This window comes from Triticum urartu, chromosome 5 (assembly GCF_003073215.2).
Source record: "Triticum urartu cultivar G1812 chromosome 5, Tu2.1, whole genome shotgun sequence".
In the NCBI taxonomy this organism is placed as follows: domain Eukaryota; kingdom Viridiplantae; phylum Streptophyta; class Magnoliopsida; order Poales; family Poaceae; genus Triticum; species Triticum urartu.
Window position 1 is genome coordinate 597517672 of NC_053026.1, and position 21183 is coordinate 597538854.

General features: G+C 47.5%; 1 protein-coding gene and 1 non-coding gene across 2 annotated transcripts; one reads left to right on the forward strand and one right to left on the reverse strand.

The window, feature by feature from the left end:
• Window positions 1–34: 34 nt before the first annotated feature.
• LOC125511076 (probable protein phosphatase 2C 80) lies at window positions 35–3793 on the forward strand. The gene is made up of 5 exons (XM_048676354.1): window positions 35–260; window positions 407–1133; window positions 1952–2276; window positions 2870–3019; window positions 3183–3793. Exons 2-5 carry the CDS (start codon window positions 460–462, stop codon window positions 3477–3479), a joined length of 1446 nt encoding a protein of 481 aa, XP_048532311.1. The 5' UTR covers window positions 35–260; window positions 407–459; the 3' UTR covers window positions 3480–3793.
• A 1099-nt stretch (window positions 3794–4892) lies between these two features.
• LOC125511933 lies at window positions 4893–5053 on the reverse strand. The gene has a single exon (XR_007285200.1). It is a non-coding gene; the product is annotated as a U1 spliceosomal RNA (small nuclear RNA).
• Window positions 5054–21183: the final 16130 nt, after the last annotated feature.

A 21183-nucleotide genomic window follows, 5' to 3' on the forward strand; every position in this document is an offset into this window, starting at 1 on the left:
GTTGGTCAACGGCGGCCCAGTCTTACCAGCCGCTCCCGCACGCGTAGAAAATTCTAGGGTTCAAATCAAATCGACCTTGTCCTCCTCGCCCTATCCTCTCGCTTCCCCCGTCCAATCCCCACCTCAGCAAGCAAACCCTAATCGACTGCCACGGAGGAGGCAGGATCGAAGGTGCGCGACCGAGCGGGAGCTGGCCGTACCTGAGATCCGAGCCACCGGAGCTCAAAATTCCCCCCGCCGCCGCCGCCGTCGCTCTCGCGGTAAGAAGATCATCCGTCCATTCCATTCAATTTGCATTTGAATTCGACGCTGCCGGTGGCCGGAACCCCGCGTTCCTCCCCGAATCGAGAAATTTTCGAAATATTTGCGTTCTGAGCTCCGGATTTTTGTTTCTCTCCCATGGCAGCCGCGGCAGGAGGGTGATGAGATCTTCGGGAGCGGGCCTCGCTCGGTCATAAGATGCTAGCCGGCGGCGTTGGCAGCAACAGAGGCGGCAGCTCCCATCTCTCCTCCCCCTCCTCCCAGAGGGACCTCCGCGGAGGCCGGAGCTTCCTCTTCGGGAACACCTGGTTCATGCTCTCCGCCTACCCGGCGCGCCTGCTGCACACCGCCGACCGCCGCGCGCCCGCCGCCGCCTTCGTCGCCGCCGCCATCCACCGGACGCCCCGCGTCGTGCGCGCGCACGGCGGCACGGGACAGGGCCTGCTGCAGCGGGGCATCGTCATGGCCGCCTGCGGCTACGCCTTCGGGCGGGCCGACCTGGGCGCCGCCGCCAAGCGCCAGCTGGAGAAGGACTCCTCGTCCGTGGCTGCCCACGCCTCGCGCATCGTCGCCATGGGGTCAGCTGGGACGGCGGCGAGGCCCGACGTCTCGTTCAAGTACCGGGGTTTGGAGTACTGTAAGAAGGTCGGCGTGAGCTTGAGATGCCGCGAGCAGTGGGGGATGGCTAGGACGTTCTGGACCAGTGCGGTTGGGCCGGGCAGGCAGCTCAGCTTCTCGGTTGACCCTTGGGCTCGGGATTTCAGCACGTCGTGTGCGGCGCCTTACTCTGCTGGAGCTACAGAGAGTCAACTGACTCTGGATGAGGCATTACAGGAGAAGCAGACGGATAACTCCACCGTTGCCTCTGATGGGTATGTATCCTGATTCCTGTTGCATGTGCCATTATGAATTCGAAATGACTGTTTCCCTTGGAATTTCTGTTAAATTGATCTAAAACAGATAACAGATATGAACACGCATTTAATTTCCATGAAATGTTCGATTCCTTTAGAATTTCATGCACTGTTGTGTTTGTTGCCTTCATATCTTGTCAAAAGAAGAGTATTTGTATGTAACCCATGAGGAATGCCTGAGTCTTGATATAGGTCCATACTATGCATGAATGCTTCTATTAGTCACCCAAAATGTTGTGTTCCATGCTTACCCTTGTCTATATGCAAGTGCTAACATGCAAGCAAGCATTTTCTCAATCAAGAAAGTTAAGTTCGAAATGGGACTAATGTGATTATTTCATGACAAGGCCACAAGGGATATAAGTTTGAGTTTTGCTTCGGTACCCCCCCCCCCCCCCACCCCACCCCCACCCTCACCCTCACCCCTTCCCTCCCTTAAAAGTTTGCACCAATCTTAAAGTTGCTTAAAAAGCCTATCCCCGTATTAGCTTGCAGTTCAAACATATTGAATAAATTGATTTAGATACAAAAGACTTCATTATTCCTTTTTTGGATAACAGCAACAGGACGGCACAAAATTTAGACATTGAACATGAACCAACTATTTGCGGCCAATTTCCTACACACTAGTTCATTGCATCTTAAGGAAATTTGCTCTCATGTTGTTTCCAGTGTCACATTAGAAGCATTTACATTTCTGCTCTTATCTTCTGATAGCAACTGTTCTATTGCATTTTTTGCACCTGTTGTTGGTTGGCTGAAAACTTTTTCTACAGGAAGTCACCTGCTCCTGAAAAACTGAAGCTGGTCTCAGGTTCTTGTTACCTGCCTCATCCTGCTAAGGAGGCGACTGGCGGCGAAGATGGTCACTTCATTTGCATTGATGAACAGGCGATTGGTGTGGCAGATGGTGTTGGTGGTTGGGCAGATCACGGTGTTGATGCTGGACTATATGCGAAAGAACTAATGAGTAAATCAATGAGTGCTATCAAGGATGAACCAGAAGGTGCAATTGACCCATCAAGAGTTCTGGAGAAAGCTTTTACAGGCACCAAAGCAAGGGGATCATCAACTGCTTGCATCATCACTCTTAAAGAACAGGTTAGCCAGATTTTCTGACTTTACTTAATCGTTGTTCATTGTAGTCTCCTTCCGTTGCCAGTTGATTTATTGTGCTGAGTAAACACAAATTGTTACTATGTAGTTTCTTTGGACCATGTACTCCCTCCGTTACTAAATATTTGTCTTTCTAGAGATTTCAACAAGTGACTACATACGGAGCAAAATGAGTGAATCTACACTCTAAAATATGTCTATATACATCCGTATGTGGTAGTCCATTTGAAATCTCTAAAAAGACAAATATTTAGGAACGGAGGGAGTATAACACATTAAGGCGCCTCCCACATGATCGGAAGAAAAAGGGGTCGTTGATGTAGTAAAACGAGGATAGCTGAAATTGCACTTTTGGTGCTACATTCTTGGATCTCTATGGTGCTGTGGTATTCTCGTCCATGAGTATAAAAGTAACTGTATTGATAAATCTCGTATTCATCTGTTTGGTCATGTCTGAGCACTTTCAATTCAACAGAACTAGAAGTTCCTGATTCATATTTCTGGAAAGGAACACATTTACTTTGCAGTCCTTTTTTCTAGTTTAGTGATGCTTACTATCATGCTATTTAAACTTGCAGGGTCTTCATGCTGTAAATCTTGGGGACAGTGGCTTCATAGTGGTCAGAGATGGCCGCACTGTTCTCAAATCACCTTCACAGCAGCATGATTTTAATTTTACTTATCAGCTCGAGAGTGGGGGTGGCAGTGATCTTCCAAGTTCTGCCGACGTGAGTACATCCTGACTTTGCAGTGATCTTCCTTTATCTTTGAATCCTTGCTTGGAGAACTCTGATACAACATCAACATATTAACTCAGAAGTCTTCTCTGGAGTATTAAGTTTATAGCATCGAAATATTTTATAGCATGACGCCCTGTACTCACTTATGTAGGTATTTCACTACTCGGTTGCTTCTGGTGATGTTATCATTGCCGGCACGGATGGGCTTTTCGACAACCTGTACGACAACGAAATCACTGCCGTCGTTGTCGAGGCCCTCAGGAGTGGCCTCGGTGCCCAGGGCACAGCTCAGAAAATCGCCGCCCTTGCTCGGGAGAGAGCAGAGGATAAGCACAGGCAGTCACCCTTTGCAGCCGCTGCTCAGGAGGCTGGGTACAGGTACTATGGAGGGAAGCTCGACGACATCACGGTCGTGGTGTCATACGTGATGAGCGCAGCAGCTGTTTAATGCGATGATGCTTCTATTTTCTGTTGTAATGTACATAACCTTTGCCCCAAACTCATGGGAGCTCCTACGCCCCGGGGAGTAGATTCCTAGGCTGGTTTATTCGAGTGTTGGGGATCTCCTGACACCTTAATGTTTTAGAGTATTGAGATTGCGCTTTGGCTCGGGAAATTGTGGCGAAAAACCATGTCTGCCCCCCTTCTCATTTAGCACTACATGAGATGCTTCTTGTAAACCCATCCTTGGTGGAAGGAGAACCACCACCTGCTGGCAAAGTTTTGTTGTATTCATATATTCGGTGCTACTTAGTTGCTAAACATGTTTGCCTTATCGTGCTGCTGAGAGATAGGCTGTTGTGAGTTCTTGCTGTGCGTTAGCTCACCAAACTGCTGCGAGCAATTCCCTTAAAAAGGTGTTGTGAACAATTGAATCAAAATAATGTATCAAGGCAATTTTATTTACATGCTGTCGCACGGTGTTTGTGCCGTCACTTTCGAGATCTCGAAGTGGACAGTTTTGCTGGCATAGCGAAGCTTTGCTGTTTCTGCCGTGCCGCATTAGTTGAGACTTGGAAAGCATTGTTTCTTTTGCGAGAATTAAGATAGCGTCGCAAAGATAACTTCGCTATGCAGCAAGTGTTTCGGAGCGGATTTACGGCAAAAGGTTTGAGTAGAGAAGGGCGTGTGATATTCGTAAGTAAGTTGCTTCACATTTCTCTTTAAGCTGGACTGGGTTCTGATCTGAAGCATGCCGTAACGGTCATCTTCAGGTCAGGTACTGGTCTGAGTTCTGACCTGAAGCGCCGTTAACCGTAGTCCTCAGGTCAGGTACTGGCCCGAGTTCTGATCTGAAGCGCCGTTAACCGTAGTCCTGATGTTACCGGTCGCCCTCAGGTCAGGTCTGAACCGTTAAGGGTCGTTGTCACCCTTCAGGTTAGGTCCGTCTGTTGAGAGTCGTCGTCAGGGTCAGGCGTTCTGGGCCAGCTCTTTGCTGCTTCTAGCATTCAGCGCCGATTTGAGCATGCCGTTTACGCCAGATACCTGCCTCTGCACTTTTCTTCTGTATTTGTAGTCATCATGCAATATGGCAAATCTGGCCAACTTCTTCAAAGAAAAACAGATTTTTGTTGCTCGTTGTGGGGTTCAGACGAAGGACCTGAATGTGAGAACAACATTTGCATGCATGGTAGGCCAGGGACCTGAATGTGAGAACAACATTTGCATGCATGGAGGTCGGTAACAGGACCAGTTGCCATCACCGAAGTTCTCACTTTCTTGATCAGAGAACACACTGCCTGAAACTGCTTTTGGCTCCCGCTCGCTGTGCAACAGATGAACCAGACAAAGGACTGGAATGCAAAACCAGTTTACATCCTGCAAGCCTTGCCAGGGACTAAGATTTAATTTGAATTAATTGGCAGGGGCCGCGCGAACGCGTACCCCCTCTATCACACATTATGACGTTCATTCTCCCACTTAGGGAGATGATGGGCCAACGCACCCACCAAGTGCAATGCGGGCCATTGACCCAGGCCACGAGCCTTCTTGATCGCTCGTCGACCCTGTCCAGGTAACACTTTATCATTGCCCTCAAGTACAAGTAATTTATGACAAATTTTCTTTCCCATGGTTCGGGTGGGCACGGATATGGATGGCAGGACAGGAGTGAAGATCCCTCAGCTAAGGGCTAGACCGGACGTTTCAAGGAGAACGTAGCACCTCGCCCTCCTCTTAGGCCAACTCCACCGCGCGACCCCAAACGGACGTCTGTTTTGTCCGGATTCTGTCCGTTTGGGTAGCGATTTGGGGTCGTGTCCGGGCGTGTCCTGGGATGCGGTGGCCGTGCGCCCACCGCGCGGACGCATCCTTTTACCCTATCCTGTCCGTCAGGACCAAAAATGCCCAAATTTTCATCAAAACTAGTTTACAACCTAAATATTTGTCTGAAAATTAAAATAGTTTTACAACCCAATTGAAATTGTCTTTAATAAAATATTTTTACAACCAAATCGAAATTGTCTTGACTAAACATACAATGGACCAATACATCTATTGGTTGCCAATGTGATCCCACACGTGCTCAACCAAGTCATTTTGAAGATTCAAATGAGAGTGCCAATCACGCATCTCATGATGGAATTGAGCAAACTGTTCAAATGTGGCCGGGTCTTGGTGCAGGGGCTCAATATTTTCACCTTGATAGTCAAAATCCTTGGTCGAAGATACTCTCATCACGCTCGTCCTCGACGATCATGTTGTGCATGATCATACAAGCAGTCATCACCTCCCAAAGCTTCCTTTCATCCCATGACAGTGCAGGGTTTCGAACGATACCCCACCGGGATTGAAGCACACCAAAAGCACGTTCCACATCCTTTCTAACACTCTTGCATTTGGGCAAATCTCTTTCTCTTCTCACCTTGGGGTTTCGAGATTGTCTTCACAAAAGTTGACCACTGAGAATATATACCATCTGCTAGATAGTATCCCTTGTTGTAATGGTGGCCGTTGATCTCAAAGTTGACAGGTGGGGAGTGGCCTTCTGCAAGCCTCGCGAAGACTGGAGAACGCTGCAGCACGTTGATATCATTGTGAGAACCTGCCATGCCGAAGAAAGAATGCCATATCCAAAGATCTTGTGATGCCACCGCTTCTAATATGACAGTGCACGCCTTGACATGCCCTTTGTACTGGCCCTGCCAAGCAAATGGACAGTTCTTCCACTCCCATTGCATACAATCTATGCTGCCAAGCATGCTTGGAAAGCCTCTAGCTGCGTTGGTCGCCAACAATCTCTCTGTATCAACGGCAGTTGGCTGCCTCAAGTACTCTGGGCCAAACACCTCGATCACAGCCTGGCAAAACTTGTACATTGACATCAGACATGTTGTCTCACTCATACGCACATACTCATCCACCAGATCGCCTGGAATTCCATATGCAAGCATGCGGATGGCCGCGGTGCATTTCTGGTAAGAGGAGAATCCAAGCTTGCCAAGGGTATCCGTCTTGCACTCGAAGTATGGGTCATGAGCAACCACTCCCTCTCGGATACGATTGAACACATGCCTTGCCATTCGAAAACGGCGACAGAATTTATCCGGCTTGAAGAGCAGGGTGTTGGCAAAGTAATCGGCATAGAGCAGGGCGTGCCCTCTCTCCCTGTTGCGGTTCAGGTTGGGAGCACGACCAGGGAGTGACCCCCTGTACCGAGGAAGCTGCCGTTGAATGTGGTCGTGAACGACCAGTGCAGCCACCACAATATCTTCATCATCCGACGACGAATCGTCCGATGAACAAAGAAAGTGATGGAAGAAAAACTCGTCTCCACTGTCCATACCTTTGTGGGCAAAATGCCGAACACCTTGCGGGCGTGGTGGCGAAGATCACCTCGACGCAGCAGGGGTGGTTGCCGTCCGGCTACTGGCCGCTGTGGAGCTCTCGTCGGGAGCTGCCGAGGACGCCGTGCTGCGTCGCCGACGGTCCTGTCCCCTCTGCGACCGGCAAAGACGTCGACGGCCAAACCTCCGATCGACGGCCAAAACTACGGCCACAGCACGGGCGTGGTGGCGGCCATGTCGAGAAGTGGTTTGGTAGGGACGGCCGGAGGCTGCGCGGTGAGGAGGCGGCCGGAGAATAGCAGCGGCGCCGGCGGCGGGGCAGGGCGAGAGAGAGGGTGGAAGCGTTGGGAGCGGAGGGACTGCTAGTGTCCCTGACAGGCGGGCCAGGGGGGTCAAGGGCGTGCGTCCAAAATGTCCGCGCACGTCCGTTTCACCCCAAACCGAGCGCAAGTTTGGACCGGAATGGGTCAAAAACGGACGAAATCCGGACATTTGTTCGTTTGAGACCGTGCGCTGGGCTGCGCTATTCGTTCGTTTTACCCTAAACGAACGGGGTCGGACAAAATAGGGTCGCGCGGTGGAGGTGGTCTCCCTTGATTCCCCTCGGCTAGGCGAGGTGGTACTAAAAACTGAAGAGCAGCGGCCGCGGGCGTGAAGGGAGTCACGGGGAGACGCGCGATTAGCTAGCTTCAGAATTTAGTGGGCTCACGTTTGACCTATCAGGCCCTACATACAGCAGCAAGACGTGGGCCTTGAGAGAGTACCAGTTTTGTGCTCTTGCTGTGCAATCGTGTTGCTCACCACTAAAAAAAAAGAACAAAGTGTAATCGTGTTGCTCTCTCCTCTACGAAGAATGAGCCATGGCAATTGTTTCCTCTCTAAAAGGAAACAGGTACATGACAATTCAACAAAAAAATCAGGAAAATTATAAATAAACTCATGTGCATTTAAAGTTTCTTCATTCGTTTCTTTTGGAAGAGTTTCCTCTCAGTTCTCTGTGTGGAAGTTTTTTTTGTTGTTATGGTGAAAACGAAATATGTTTAGCTTTTAGTGGTAGTTGAGGTGTGTGATGGTGCTTTCCTTCAATAGCTAAATCTACCATGCTAAAAAAACATACACATACCGGTAAACATGTACTCCCGCCGTCTCATAATGTAGTGCATGTAGATTTTTAAAAAAATCAAACCTCACAAACTTTGACCAAGTTTTCATTTACATCTAAAATGCCAAACACAACATATATAATTAGATTCATCATAAGATGCAGTTTCATATTTTATATTTTTGATATTGCAAAGTTTGACTTTTTTAAAATCTATATGCACTACATTATGAAACGGAGGGAGGCCTACAATATTGAGTCTGTGTCCAAGGTAGTCATATTCCAGATCACGTTGAGTTGCTCACCACTAAAAAAATTCCGGAGGCCGACATAAGCCAATCGGCTTCCTCGAGGCCGATGCCGTATTATTTTTAAAATAAATCTAAACAGCGCAATAATTCTTAAATTTACTAAAAATAGTGCATTATTTAAAAAAAATAGCCTAGTATGAGTTGTTCAGATGGGGTATTCTTCCTTTTCTTTCCGGCCTATTTTTAATCTGATTTGATGCAAAGTAAACTAACGCAATAAATAGTGTATATTCTCTCCGGTTGGGGATCAGTAGACCTCCCATCTTCTGTACAACGTAACGGCAATCCAAAGTTTGCAATACCTCTACGAATACATGGTTTTTGCACAATGTGTGGGCTATTTGTACTCGACATGCGCACACCTCGGCATTGAGAGCGTTGTATGATGATTTCACGCTCCTGATCTGGCCGATTTCTCGGTCTCCGTGAGTATGTATCCTGATGACCATTGAGCTTTTTTTTTAAGGAAGAGAGTTCTAAATTTCTTTGCCTTCAATTTGTAGTTAATAGTATGCTTGCTCATTTTCGTGATCCATATTCTGATCCTCCAGTTTGTTACTTCACTTCGTTATTGACATTGTAACCACAAACTGCTAGGGAACTCTTATCCTTCTTCAGGACAGGTTATGAGTAAGCATGTGGCAACAATAATTGGAAATAGATATTTTAGAACTTGCAATGGCACCCACAGCAGCATTACGGAGGGATATACGACCAAATAAATATCTCTAGGAAAAATGTTGTACAAGGAAAACATAGGTGTGTGTTAATATCCATGGAATCGAGAGTCGCATGCCGAAGTTGACATTTTTTATGTAAAAGGAAGCACCTGGTAGATGTGGATAGGACAGATGCAATTTTGTGCTTCAATTCACTTTTCAATCAAAAGTATTTTGTTTCTACTCTTTTTTTCTGCTCTTCTTGTTACTCAATATTATCATGTAAGTAGCTTTAGTTTTGCAATGTTGGTCCGAAGTTGATCGCTAGAAGTAGCACTGGTGTATATGATATTAATCAAATGACTTTTTAGGTTGGTGGTGCATGGCGAGGTCGGGACACGTTTCTAAATCCTCTGGCCACCCGCCACTTTCATTTCCAAGTAAAATAATGATATTGTGCGGACCACAAAAATATTTTGACATAAAAAGGGAAGATTGACAATGATTTAAAGAAGCAAGTGATATAACACAAATCTCTATCTCTCCATATACTACTTAAAAATAACGTAAGGTTCCTATTTCGCTTCATGGGCAACGAACAAGTTCTTGATGGTCAAGTTTCGGATGTGATTAACATCCACCAAGATACTCTGCATCTGACGCTTTAGTCAGTCATGATGCTTACCCTGTTTCTGATGCAGGGCCTCAAGAAGCTCTCGATCATTGAGGACACGGAAACGCTTCCGAGGCCTTTGGGCAACCGTACTTGTTGTGGCTTCAGTGTTGGCACGATGTGGCACTCCCATATTCCCAGCAAGAGGATAAGTGGGGGTTGCAACATTAAGAACAAGAATTCCCTCCATTGGTTGCGAGAAGCTATGGTGTTCAGCATTTTGAAGATGTATAGGCTGCTTGGCTGGCTCGGGATAGATGTCTTCAATGGACAGATCAACCTCAGGCAGAAATACAAGATGGTTGCGCGCTGAGGGCTGATAGTCAATAGTAGAATGGAGCTTGATCAGCCGCATCACCCATGGAGCATAAAACTTGAGGCCAAACATATCAATCCCTGATGTAGCAAGTTGTCTGATGAAGAAGTCCTGGGTATTGAATCTGATGCCATGGATGATATAGAATACCAAAGTCTTCATGGCTCCTTCTAGTTTGGCTTCAGAAGAGTGTCCCTTGATTGGCCAGAGAGTACGCCTCAGAATATGATAAACAGTGCGAGGCAAGTACTCGAGGTCCTTGACAAAGAACTCTTTGGGGTATTCAGCATCAGAAGGCAATGGCTTCATCATACTTAGCATCTCACTCATATTTGGCTCGGGCCTTTGGAAGATACTCTGCAGTTCATCGCGATGACGCTGACAACCAGGCTCGTAGAACTCCCCTGGAGTGGGCAGGGAAGTAAGCTCGATGATGTCTTGAGCTTTGGTTTCATGATGCACATCACCTGTCATCCACTCAAGAATCCATGTCTTCGGATCCCTCTTGTAGCCGCGAATATGAAGTGTTTCATAGAACTACAACAAAAGCTCTTCATCCAGTGCTCCTTGTCTGTCACGAAAGGTAGAAGACCAACATCTCTGAAGCAGTCAAGTGCTTCTTCAAGATAGGGCAGCCCAGCAATAGCTTCACAGTCAAGACGCATGTGTGGAAAGATCCGCTCTTGATTGTATAGAATGCAGGAGTAACAGCTGCACTGCTGATGGCTCCTAAAGCGACTGGAAGAGATCTTTGACTTCGAATATGGATTCTTGGCACTGTCAAAGAAGGTGTTGTGGGCTCTGAAGCTGTGCACATTGAAAGAACCTATTGTGGTGGAAGCACCTGGAAGCCTTGGCAGCTGTGGCTTGGGCTTCTGAACATGTGGTCTCTGCTCCACATGATAGTCATATTGTGGTCCGGGAGCAGAGGGTGGAACCATGACAGGCCATCTAACGGTGACAAGCTGCCCATGATCATAGGCCTATTCATATGGTGTGAGGTCTTGGAGGTGGAACATTGGCTTCAGCTCCCACATTGACTTCGAGCTCCTTATGAGCTTCAGGCACCACATTGTCTTCAGCCATGACAATGTCATTGGCTTCAGCATCGTTGTTTGTGGCAGCCCCAATGTTTTCAACCTCCGTTTGTTCAATAATAGGAGGGTCGGGCACAGTCACATTCTCCTCGAGAATGACTGGATCAACAGCAGGGGGTGTGGTAACTCTTTCTTCTTCTCTTTCTCCTTGATCTTCATCGGCTGATGCAGCCGGAATGTCTTCAGCAGCTTTAGCTTCATACTCGGAGACATTCGCGGTAGGGGTGGCTTCAGGAAACACTTGACATGCTACTGAGCTTTGGTGCACTTCCCTTTCCAGAATGCTCGACATGGTGACCTGTGGCCTGGGGCCTTTGCGAAGCCTGCGGAAAGCGGGCGACGCCTGTGGTGATGGAGAGGTCTGCACCATGTAATTGTCGTCGTCAAGCACCGGAGTGGTGACTTGAAGTGGTGGAGTTCTGGGTGTCTCTTCATGGACGGGGGTGTCTTGCTGAGGGCGATCGGCCCATGAATCATCCTGAGCTATTGGCGTCAAGGGACGACCAATGCTGATGAGTTCACTGTTCGCAAGAACAGGCGATGATACCGACTGGTGCTCAAGTTGAGGAAGGACTACACCATATTCAACATTGTCATCACGACCAATGTCTTCAGTTGTGGTGGGGTCAACAGCTGGAACTTCTTCATCTTCAGGAGCCTCTGTGGAAGCAAGCTCGTGGATTGTAAGGCGACGCTCTTGGTTGGTGGAGGCCGAACGGGCAACCAAAATGGGCTCAACAACAAGGGGCTCAGAGGCCGCATCACGCTCTTTCTTTGAAGACTTTGTCTTTAATTTCTTCTTGGATGGGGCCTCATCAGAGGTGTTATTGTGCTTGCGTTCCTGGCATTAGCTTCAGCTGCCCTTGTCTTCTTCAGTTCTGAGGCTGCTGAGGGGACCTTAGGCTTCGAGCCTGTCATGTTGGCAGGGAAGACAATGCGAGGTTCTTCCTGCCTTGATGCTTCAGTTCGGGCCACAGCAGACTTCTTCGTTGGCTTGGCAGCCATCCCGGGGTCGATGCCAGGGTGCCCAAGAGCTTTGCGCTTTTCAGCTTCATTGTGGGCTTGAACACATTTCTCTGCGAAATACTTCATGCGCTCTCGTGAGCCTTTGGCTTCTTCTCTCTTCTTGTGAAACTCTTCCTTGAGATTATGCATCATCTCTTTGAAGATTTGAACATCTGCCACACTGAGCTTGGCCATGTTTTTCTTGAAGTGTGCCTTCTCATAGTCAATCTTGTTCTTCAACTCGACGATTTTCTGAGCCACGACCAGTTCATTGGCAATGGCTCCATGGAAAGTGATGCTGATGTCCACAGGCAGCTGAAGATCATCAATACTGATGCTCTGGTCATCGAACCACTCATCGATGAAGTTGTTCAGAATGTCAACATCAAAGAGGGGCAGATCGTTGAAGATCTCCGCCTCTTGCTTGCCCTTGATTAGCTGCTCAAGGGCATCATCACCAAGATCTTCATCACTGGACAAATCAATGGTGTCTTCCTCGTTCCTTAGAACGGCAACATGAGTCAATTCATGCCTAGAAATCTTCTTGGGCTTCTTGGTTTTATTGGTCTTCTTGACCTTCTTGGAGACACGAGACAGGCCTTCAGACTGCACACTGGCTTCAGGAGGTGCAGTGGCCAACGACTTCAGTGTCGAAGCTTTTGGTGCGGCAGAGGGCTTCGAAGCTTTTGTCTTCTTCGTCTTCTGCTTCGGTGGTGCTGGCGCATCTTCAGAGTCTGCGCCGTCAGCAGATTGCTCCACCGTAGCCCTCTGAGCAGTGATGTGTGAGAGAAGGCCATCGAAGTTGGCGAAGGGGCCGATGACATTTGTATTAGCATCGCGTGTGATGTCAGCCCTTGGAGCAGATGGACCAGGGTTGAAGTTGAGTCCCAGCTCCTTCTTGTTCTTGGTAGCTGATGCTACCTCTTGAGCATTGCGTTGGTTTTCCCTTGAAAAGGAAAGGGTGATGCAGCAGAGCAGTGTAAGTATTTCCCTCAGTTTTTGAGAACTAAGGTATCAATCCAGTAGGAGGCCACGCACGAGTCCCTCACACCTACACAAACAAATAAACTCCTCGCAACCAACGCAATAAAGGGGTTATCAATCCCTTCACGGTCACCTACGAGAGTGAGATCTGATAGATATGATAAGATAATATTTTTTTTATTTTTATGATAAAGAGAAATAAAGATGCAAGTAAAATAAATGGAAAAGGAAATAACTAAGTATTGGAAGATTAATATGATGGAAAATAGACCCGGGGGCCATAGGTTTCACTAGAGGCTTCTCTCGAGAGCATAAGTATTACGGTGGGTGAACAAATTACTGTTGAGCAATTGACAGAATTGAGCATAGTTATGAGAATATCTAGGTATGATCATGTATATAGGCATCACGTCCAAGACAAGTAGACCGACTCCTGCCTGCATCTACTACTATTACTCCACACATCGACCGCTATCCAGCATGCATCTAGAGTATTAAGTTCAAGATAACAGAGTAACGCTTTAAGCAAGATGACATGATGTAGAGGGATAAACTCATGCAATATGATATAAACCCCATCTTGTTATCCTCGATGGCAACAATACAATACGTGCCTTGCTGCCCTTACTGTCACTGGGAAAGGACACCGCAAGATTGAACCCAAAGCTAAGTACTTCTCCCATTGCAAGAAAGATCAATCTAGTAGGCCAAACCAAACTGATAATTCGAAGAGATTTGCAAAGATAAGCAATCATACATAAAAGAATTCAGAGAAGATTCAAATATTGTTCATAGATAAACTTGATCATAAACCCACAATTCATTGGCCTCAACAAACACACCGCAAAAGAAGATTACATCGAATATATCTCCACAAGAGAGGGGGAGAACTTTGTATTGAGATCCAAAAATAGAGAATAAGCCATCTAGCTAATAACTATGGACCCGTAGGTCTGAAGTAAACTACTCACACTTCATTGGAGGGGCTATGGTGTTGATGTAGAAGCCCTCCGTGATCGATACCCCCTCCGGCGGAGCTTCGGAAAAGGCCCCAAGATGGGATCTTGTGGATACAGAAAGTTACGGTGGTGGAATTAGGGTTTTGGCTCCGTATCTGGTAGTTTGGGGGTATGTAGGTATATATAGGAGGAAGGAGTACGTCAGTGGAGCAACATGGGCCCCATGAGGGTGGAGGGCGCGCCTGGGGGGTAGGCGCGCCCCCCTACCTCGTGCCTTACTGGTTGATTGCTTGACGTAGGGTCCAAGTCCTCTGGATCATGTTTGTTCCGAAAATCATGTTCCCGAAGGTTTCATTCCGTTTGATATTCTTTTTCTGCGAAACCCTAAAATAGACAAAAAAAGCAATTCTGGGCTAGGCCTCCGGTTAATAGGTTAGTCCCCAAAATAATATAAAAGTGTATAATAAAGCCCAATAATGTCCAAAACAGGATATAATATAGCATGGAACAATAAAAAATTATAGATACGTTGGAGACGTATCAAGCATCCCCAAGCTTAATTCTTGCTCGTCCTCGAGTAGGTAAATGATAAAAACAGAATTTTTGATGTGGAATGCTACTTGGCATAATTTCAATGTAATTCTCTTAATTGTGGTATGAATATTCAGGTCCGAAAGATTCAAGACAAAAGTTCAATATTGACATAGAAATAATAATACTTCGAGCATACTAACTAAGCAATTATGTCTCTTCAAAATAACATGGCCAAAGAAAGTTATCCCTACAAAATCATATAGTCTGGCTATGCTCCATCTTCACCACACAAAGTATTTAAATCATGCACAACCCCGATGACAAGCCAAGCAATTGTTTCATACTTTTGGTGTTCTCAAACTTTTTCAATCTTCACGCAATACATGAGCATGAGCCATGGACATAGCACTATATGTGGAATAGAATGGTGGTTGTGGAGAAGAAAAAAAGGGAGAAGATAGTCTCACATCAACTAGGCATATCAACGGGCTATGGAGATGCCCAATAATAGATATCAATGTGAGTGAGTAGGGATTGCCATGCAACGGATGCACTAGAGCTATAAGTATATGAAAGCTGAACAAAAAGAACTAAGTGGGTGTGCATCCAACTTGCTTGCTCATGAAGACCTAGGGCATTTTGAGGAAGCCCATCGTTGGAATATACAAGCCAAGTTCTATAATGAAAAATTCTCACTAGTGTATGAAAGTGATAGCATAGGATACTCTCTATCATGAAGATCATGGTGCTACTTTGAAGCACAAGTGTGGAAAAAAGGATAGTAGTATTGCCCCTTTTTATTTATTTATCCCTTTTTTTCTTGGGCCTTCCCTTTTTTTAATTTTGCCTTTCTCTTTTTTTATTGGGACAATACTCTATGAATGATGATCATCACACTTCTATTTATTTACAACTCAATGATTACAACTCGATACTAGAACAAAGTATGACTCTATATGAATGCCTCCGGCGGTATACCGGGATAGCAATGATGCATGAGTGACTTATATGAAAGAATTATGAACGGTGGCTTTGCCACAACTAAAATGTCAACTACATGATCATGCGAAGCAATATGACAATGATGGAGCGTGTCATAGTAAACGGAACGGTGGAAAGTTGCATGGCAATATATCTCAGAATGGCTATGGAAATGCCATGATAGGTAGGTATGGTGGCTGTTTTGAGGAAGGTATATGGTGGGTGTCGGTGTCAAAACCAGCGGATCGCGGGTAGGGGGTCCCGAACTGTGTGTCTAAGGCAGATGGTAAGAGGAGGCAGGGGACACGATGTTTTACCCAGGTTCGGGCCCTCTTGATGGAGGTAAAACCCTATGTCCTGCTTGATTATTCTTGATAATATGGGTAGTACAAGAGTTGATCTACCACGAGATCGGAGAGGCTAAACCCTAGAAGCTAGCCTATGGTATGATTGTCTATTGTCCTACGGACTAAAACCCTCCGGTTTATATAGACACCGGAGGGGGCTAGGGTTACACAAGGCCGGTTACAAAGAAGGAGATATACATATCCGTATTGCCTAGCTTGCCTTCCACGCCAAGTAGAGTCCCATCCGGACACGGGACGAAGTCTTCAATCTCGTATCTTCATAGTCCATTAGTCCGGCCAAAGGATATAATCCGGCTGTCCGGATACCCCCTAATCCAGGACTCCCTCAGTAGCCTCCGAATCAGGCTTCAATGATGATGAGTCCGGCGCACAGTGTTGTCTTTGGCATTGCAAGGCGGGTTCTTCTCCAAATTTCGAACATTTGTTAAGCAGCGTCCGGCCCCATAAATGTTGGACCTCATGGCTTCTGTGCCCCATAAGGGCTATCTCCCACGCGTCGAATGAATACGAGGCGCCAGGGCGTTTTTACATTCGCCCCCTAGCCAGATAAATAAATTGTCTATTAAAGGGATGGGGATTCTTAGACCTAATCCATATCATCCTCCCCCAGCGAGAATCCATCGGAGTGCGCTTCGGAAAAATGCACTCCAACATGGCCGACCTCCGCAGCTCCTCCTCCCGCCCCCGTAGCCCTAAGCCCGGTGATTGGGAGAGGTGTTCAGTCCCACACAGTCGATTAGTCGAACTGCAGACTAAGGGATTTCTCCCTCCAGTGTATATGGTTCCCGTCTGAGCCGGGCTCGCCACCTACAATGGCGGGGAGCAAGCGGAGAGCTTCCCCAGCCCCTCTACGGGGGAGCGGGTATGCCTTGTTCCTTATTTATTAAGGGGACTCGAATTTCCAATTCATCCGTTCCTCCGCGGGCTCCTGGAGTTTTACGGCCTCCAACTGCATAATTTCACCCATGCTTCTATATTACACATCGCCGTCTATGTTGCCCTTTGCGAGTTATTCCTGGGCTGCGAGGCTCATTTCGAGCTGTGGAAAAGGTTATTTTGCCTCGTCCCCCGCACACAGAAGGGGTCACTTTATCAAGTGGGCGGAGCCGAAATATGGCGCATCGCCGAAACCGGATACCTGTCCGGTACTCCAAAGAAGACCTCCGAAGACTGGCCTTCGGAATGGTTTTATATGGAGGACGTCCCCCTTCCGGACCCTGTTCGGCGGGGTCTTCCTAAGTTCAACAATGCTCCTCTGAAGAAACGCCGAAGTTGGCGCCCACGGAGCCCCCAGGAGGAAGACAGCGGAGAAGTCCTTTACCTGATGAACCGGATTAAAGCGCTGGCTCAATCAGGATTGACAGTAATCGAGGTTATGTCAATATGCATAATGCGGGGAGTGCATCCACTTCAATATCGAGGGCACCCCCTATGGTGTTTTAACGGGGAAGATGATGCCACTCGTTGCGAGCGTAAGGGTCCGGACAACGCTGCCGCTTTAGAAAAAAGTTTGTCCGATTTGTTCAAGGGAGAGGAAGAGGAGTTCGTCCGCATCAAGCCACGGGATGGATTCTCTATGTACAACCCTCCAAGCTGGGTGAGTTATATCTTCCTACTCCCATTCTTCCCGCATTCTTTGTCGTAGGTATTCACCTTGCCATTGTGCGACAGGAACTGCGAAAAGCCATAAGGGAGGTCAACAACCCATCCCCACAACCAGAGGACCCTGACCGGGCCCTTGGTCCTGGACTCGAAGAAGATCCGGACATATTCGTGGAGCTGATAGACCGGCCGTTCTATCAATTAAGCTGTGATGACGCCATGGTGGCCATTACGACCGACTATCCCGGACTGCTTCCTGCGTCGCACGTAAGAAAAACCAAAAATCCCAACTCCAAAAACTAGGATCCCCTTTTAGACACTTCACCTACCATACACATATGGTGTTTTACAGGGAAGGCCTTCGGGACGCCGTGCCGAACCCGCAGCAACTCGCCAACAAGAGGCACCGAGGCCGGGCAGGCCAAAAAGGAAGGCGGTTGGGAAGGAGACGCCGGCGCAGCGGTATGACAAAAACCCCGCTCCGTGGTTGTCGTCTTTCTCAAAACGTAATGACGTCCATGTTTCTTTAACAGAAAAAACGCTCGCCGGAATGTGTCTGGTGAGGCTGCCGATCATGCTTCCACCAGTTGGGCTCCAGGACCGGACATAGAGGCGGAAGCCGACATGGGGGGACGCCGAATACTCCTCCTACAGAGGATGCGGATAGACTATCTGCTACAAATTCAGAAGTGGAGAGCGCCATGAATCATAGGCGTCGCCGAGCCGTACTCCGTGACGCTTGCTTTTCCCCAGAGGCATTTGATGCCTTCAATTCTGGAGATGCGTACCTCCATGCTGCTCAAAATGGTCTAGCCAGAGCCACGGACCAGTATGTAAGGGATGTACGGGTAAGAAAATCTGACGATTATATATATCAGTAGCCCTTGAGACTTGAAACAGTTAGCATAACTGATTTAAGGATCATCTATTGTGTAGGTTCTTACAGAGAAGAATGCTCGACTGTCACAAGAGCTGGAAGAATGCAAGACCCAACTTCGGGCCACCGTTGCCGCATTGAAGGAACCTAAAAAGTTCCCAGCAGGTAACATTTGTTTCAAAGAATGATAGGTACCATATAGCGTGCGGTGTGGCTGCAGATCTAACAATAGATATTGCAGATGAATCCGGAGAGAATCCGGAAGACCAGCATGTCGTACGACAGTTAAAGGCTAGCGAACGCGTGCTGACTGAGGTCAGGCAGGAGAAAAACAATCTCCAAGATGCCAATACCAAGCTGAGCGTGGAACTGAAAGATGTTCGAGCCCAGCTTGCGGACTCCGAGAAGGAGAATAAGCGGATTCGACACGGCATTTTCAGTAAGTGCTTGAACGAACCCTTAAAAAGGGGCCGGCGGAGAAGCCGGCTAACAGAGTTACGTCTGCAGGTATTGTTGGAAATATGCCCTAGAGGCAATAATAAAATGGTTATTATTATATTTCCTTGTTCATGATAATTGTCTATTGTTCATGCTATAATTGTGTTATCCGGAAATTGTAATACATGTGTGAATACATAGACCACAACATGTCCCTAGTGAGCCTCTAGTTGACTAGCTCGTTGATCAATAGATGGTTACGATTTACTGACCATGGACATTGGATGTCATTGATAACGGGATCACATCATTAGGAGAATGATGTGATGGACAAGACCCAATCCTAAGCATAGCACAAGATCGTGTAGTTCGTTTGCTAGAGCTTTTCTGAGTGTCAAGTATCATTTCCTTAGACCATGAGATTGTGCAACTCCCGGATACCGTAGGAGTGCTTTGGGTGTACCAAACGTCACAACGTAACTGGGTGGCTATAAAGGTGCACTACAGGTATCTCTGAAAGTGTCTGTTGGGTTGGCATGAATCGAGACTGGGATTTGTCACTCCGTATGACAGAGAGGTATCTCTGGGCCCACTCAGTAATGCATCATCATAATGAGCTCAGTGTGACTAAGTAGTTGGTCACGGGATTATGCATTACGGAACGAGTAAAGTGACTTGCCGGTAACGAGATTGAACGAGGTATTGGGATACCGACGATCGAATCTCGGGCAAGTAACGTACCGATTGACAAAGGGAATTGTATACGGGATTGCTTGAATCCTCGACATCGTGGTTCATCCGATGAGATCATCGTGGAACATGTGGGAGTCAACATGGGTATCCAGATCCCGCTGTTGGTTATTGGCCGGAGAGTTGTCTTGGTCATGTCTGCATGGTTCCCGAACCCGTAGGGTCTTCACACTTAAGGGTCGATGACGCTAGGGTTATTAGGAAGACTTGTATGTGATTACCGAATGTTGTTCGGAGTCCCGGATGAGATCCCGGACGTCACGAGGAGTTCCGGAATGGTCCAGAGGTGAAGATTTATATGTAGGAAGTTGTCATACGATCACCGGAAAGGTTCGGGGGCATATTGGTATTGTACTGGGGCCACCGGAGGGGTTTCGGGGGTCCACCGGGAGGGGCCACCTCTCTCGAAGGGCCTAATGGGCTGTAGAGGAAAGGGAACCAGCCCTACATGGGTTGGGCGCATCCCCCCTTGGGCCCATGCGCCTAGGGTTGGGGGGGGGGGAACCCTAAGGGGGGCGCCCCCCTTTCTTGGGGGGCAAGCCCCCGCCCCTTGGCCGCCACCCCCCTCTACATCTCATCTAGAGGGGGCCGGACCCCTTCCTCCTTCCCCTATATATAGAGGGGCAAGGGGAGGGCTGCACACACCATCCAAGGCGCAGCCCCTCCCCTCCCCAACACCTCTCCTCCTTCGTAAGAGCTTGGTGAAGCCCTGCCGGAGTACCGCTGCTTCACCACCACCACACCATCGTGCTTCTGTTGGAGCCCTCTTCCTCAACCTCTCCCTCCTCCTTGCTGGATCAAGGCGCGGAAGACGTCATCGCTCCGTACGTGTGTTGAACGCGGAGGTGCCGTCCGTTCGGCGCTAGGATCTTCGGTGATTTGGATCACGACGAGTACGACTCCATCATCTCCGTTCTCTTGAACGCTTCCGCTCGCGATCTACAAGGGTATGTAGATGCACTCCTCTCCCTCTCGTTGCTAGATAACTCCGTAGATTGATCTTGGTGATGCGTAGAAAATTTTAAATTTCTGCTACGATCCCCAACAGTGACATCATGAGCTAGGTCTATGCGTAGTTTCTATGCACGACTAGAACACAAGTTGTGGGCGTCGGTTTTGTCAATTTACTTGCCGTTACTAGTCTTATCTTGATTCGGCATCATCGTGGGATGAAGCGGCCCAGACCGACCTTACACGTACGCTTACATGAGACCGGTTCCACCGACTGACATGCACTAGTTGCATAAGGTGGCTAGCGGGTGTCTGTCTCTCCCACTTTAGTCGGATCGGATTCGATGAAAAGGGTCCTTATGAATGGTAAATAGAAATTGGCATATCACGTTGTGGTTTTGGCGTAGGTAAGAAACGTTCTTGCTAGAAACCTAGCAGCCACGTAAAAACTTGCAACAACAATTAGAGGACATCTAACTTGTTTTTGCAGCATATGGTGATGTGATATGGCCAAAAGGATGTGATGAATGATATATGTGATGTATGATATTGATCATGTTCTTGTAATAGGAATCACGACTGCATGTCGATGAATATGACAACCGGCAGGAGCCGTAGGAGTTGTCTTAATTTATTTATGACCTACGTGTCAACTTATACGCCATGTAATTACTTTACTTTATCGCTAACCGTTAGCCATAGTAGTAGAAGTAATAGTTGACGAGACAACTTCATGAAGACACGATGATGGAGATCATGA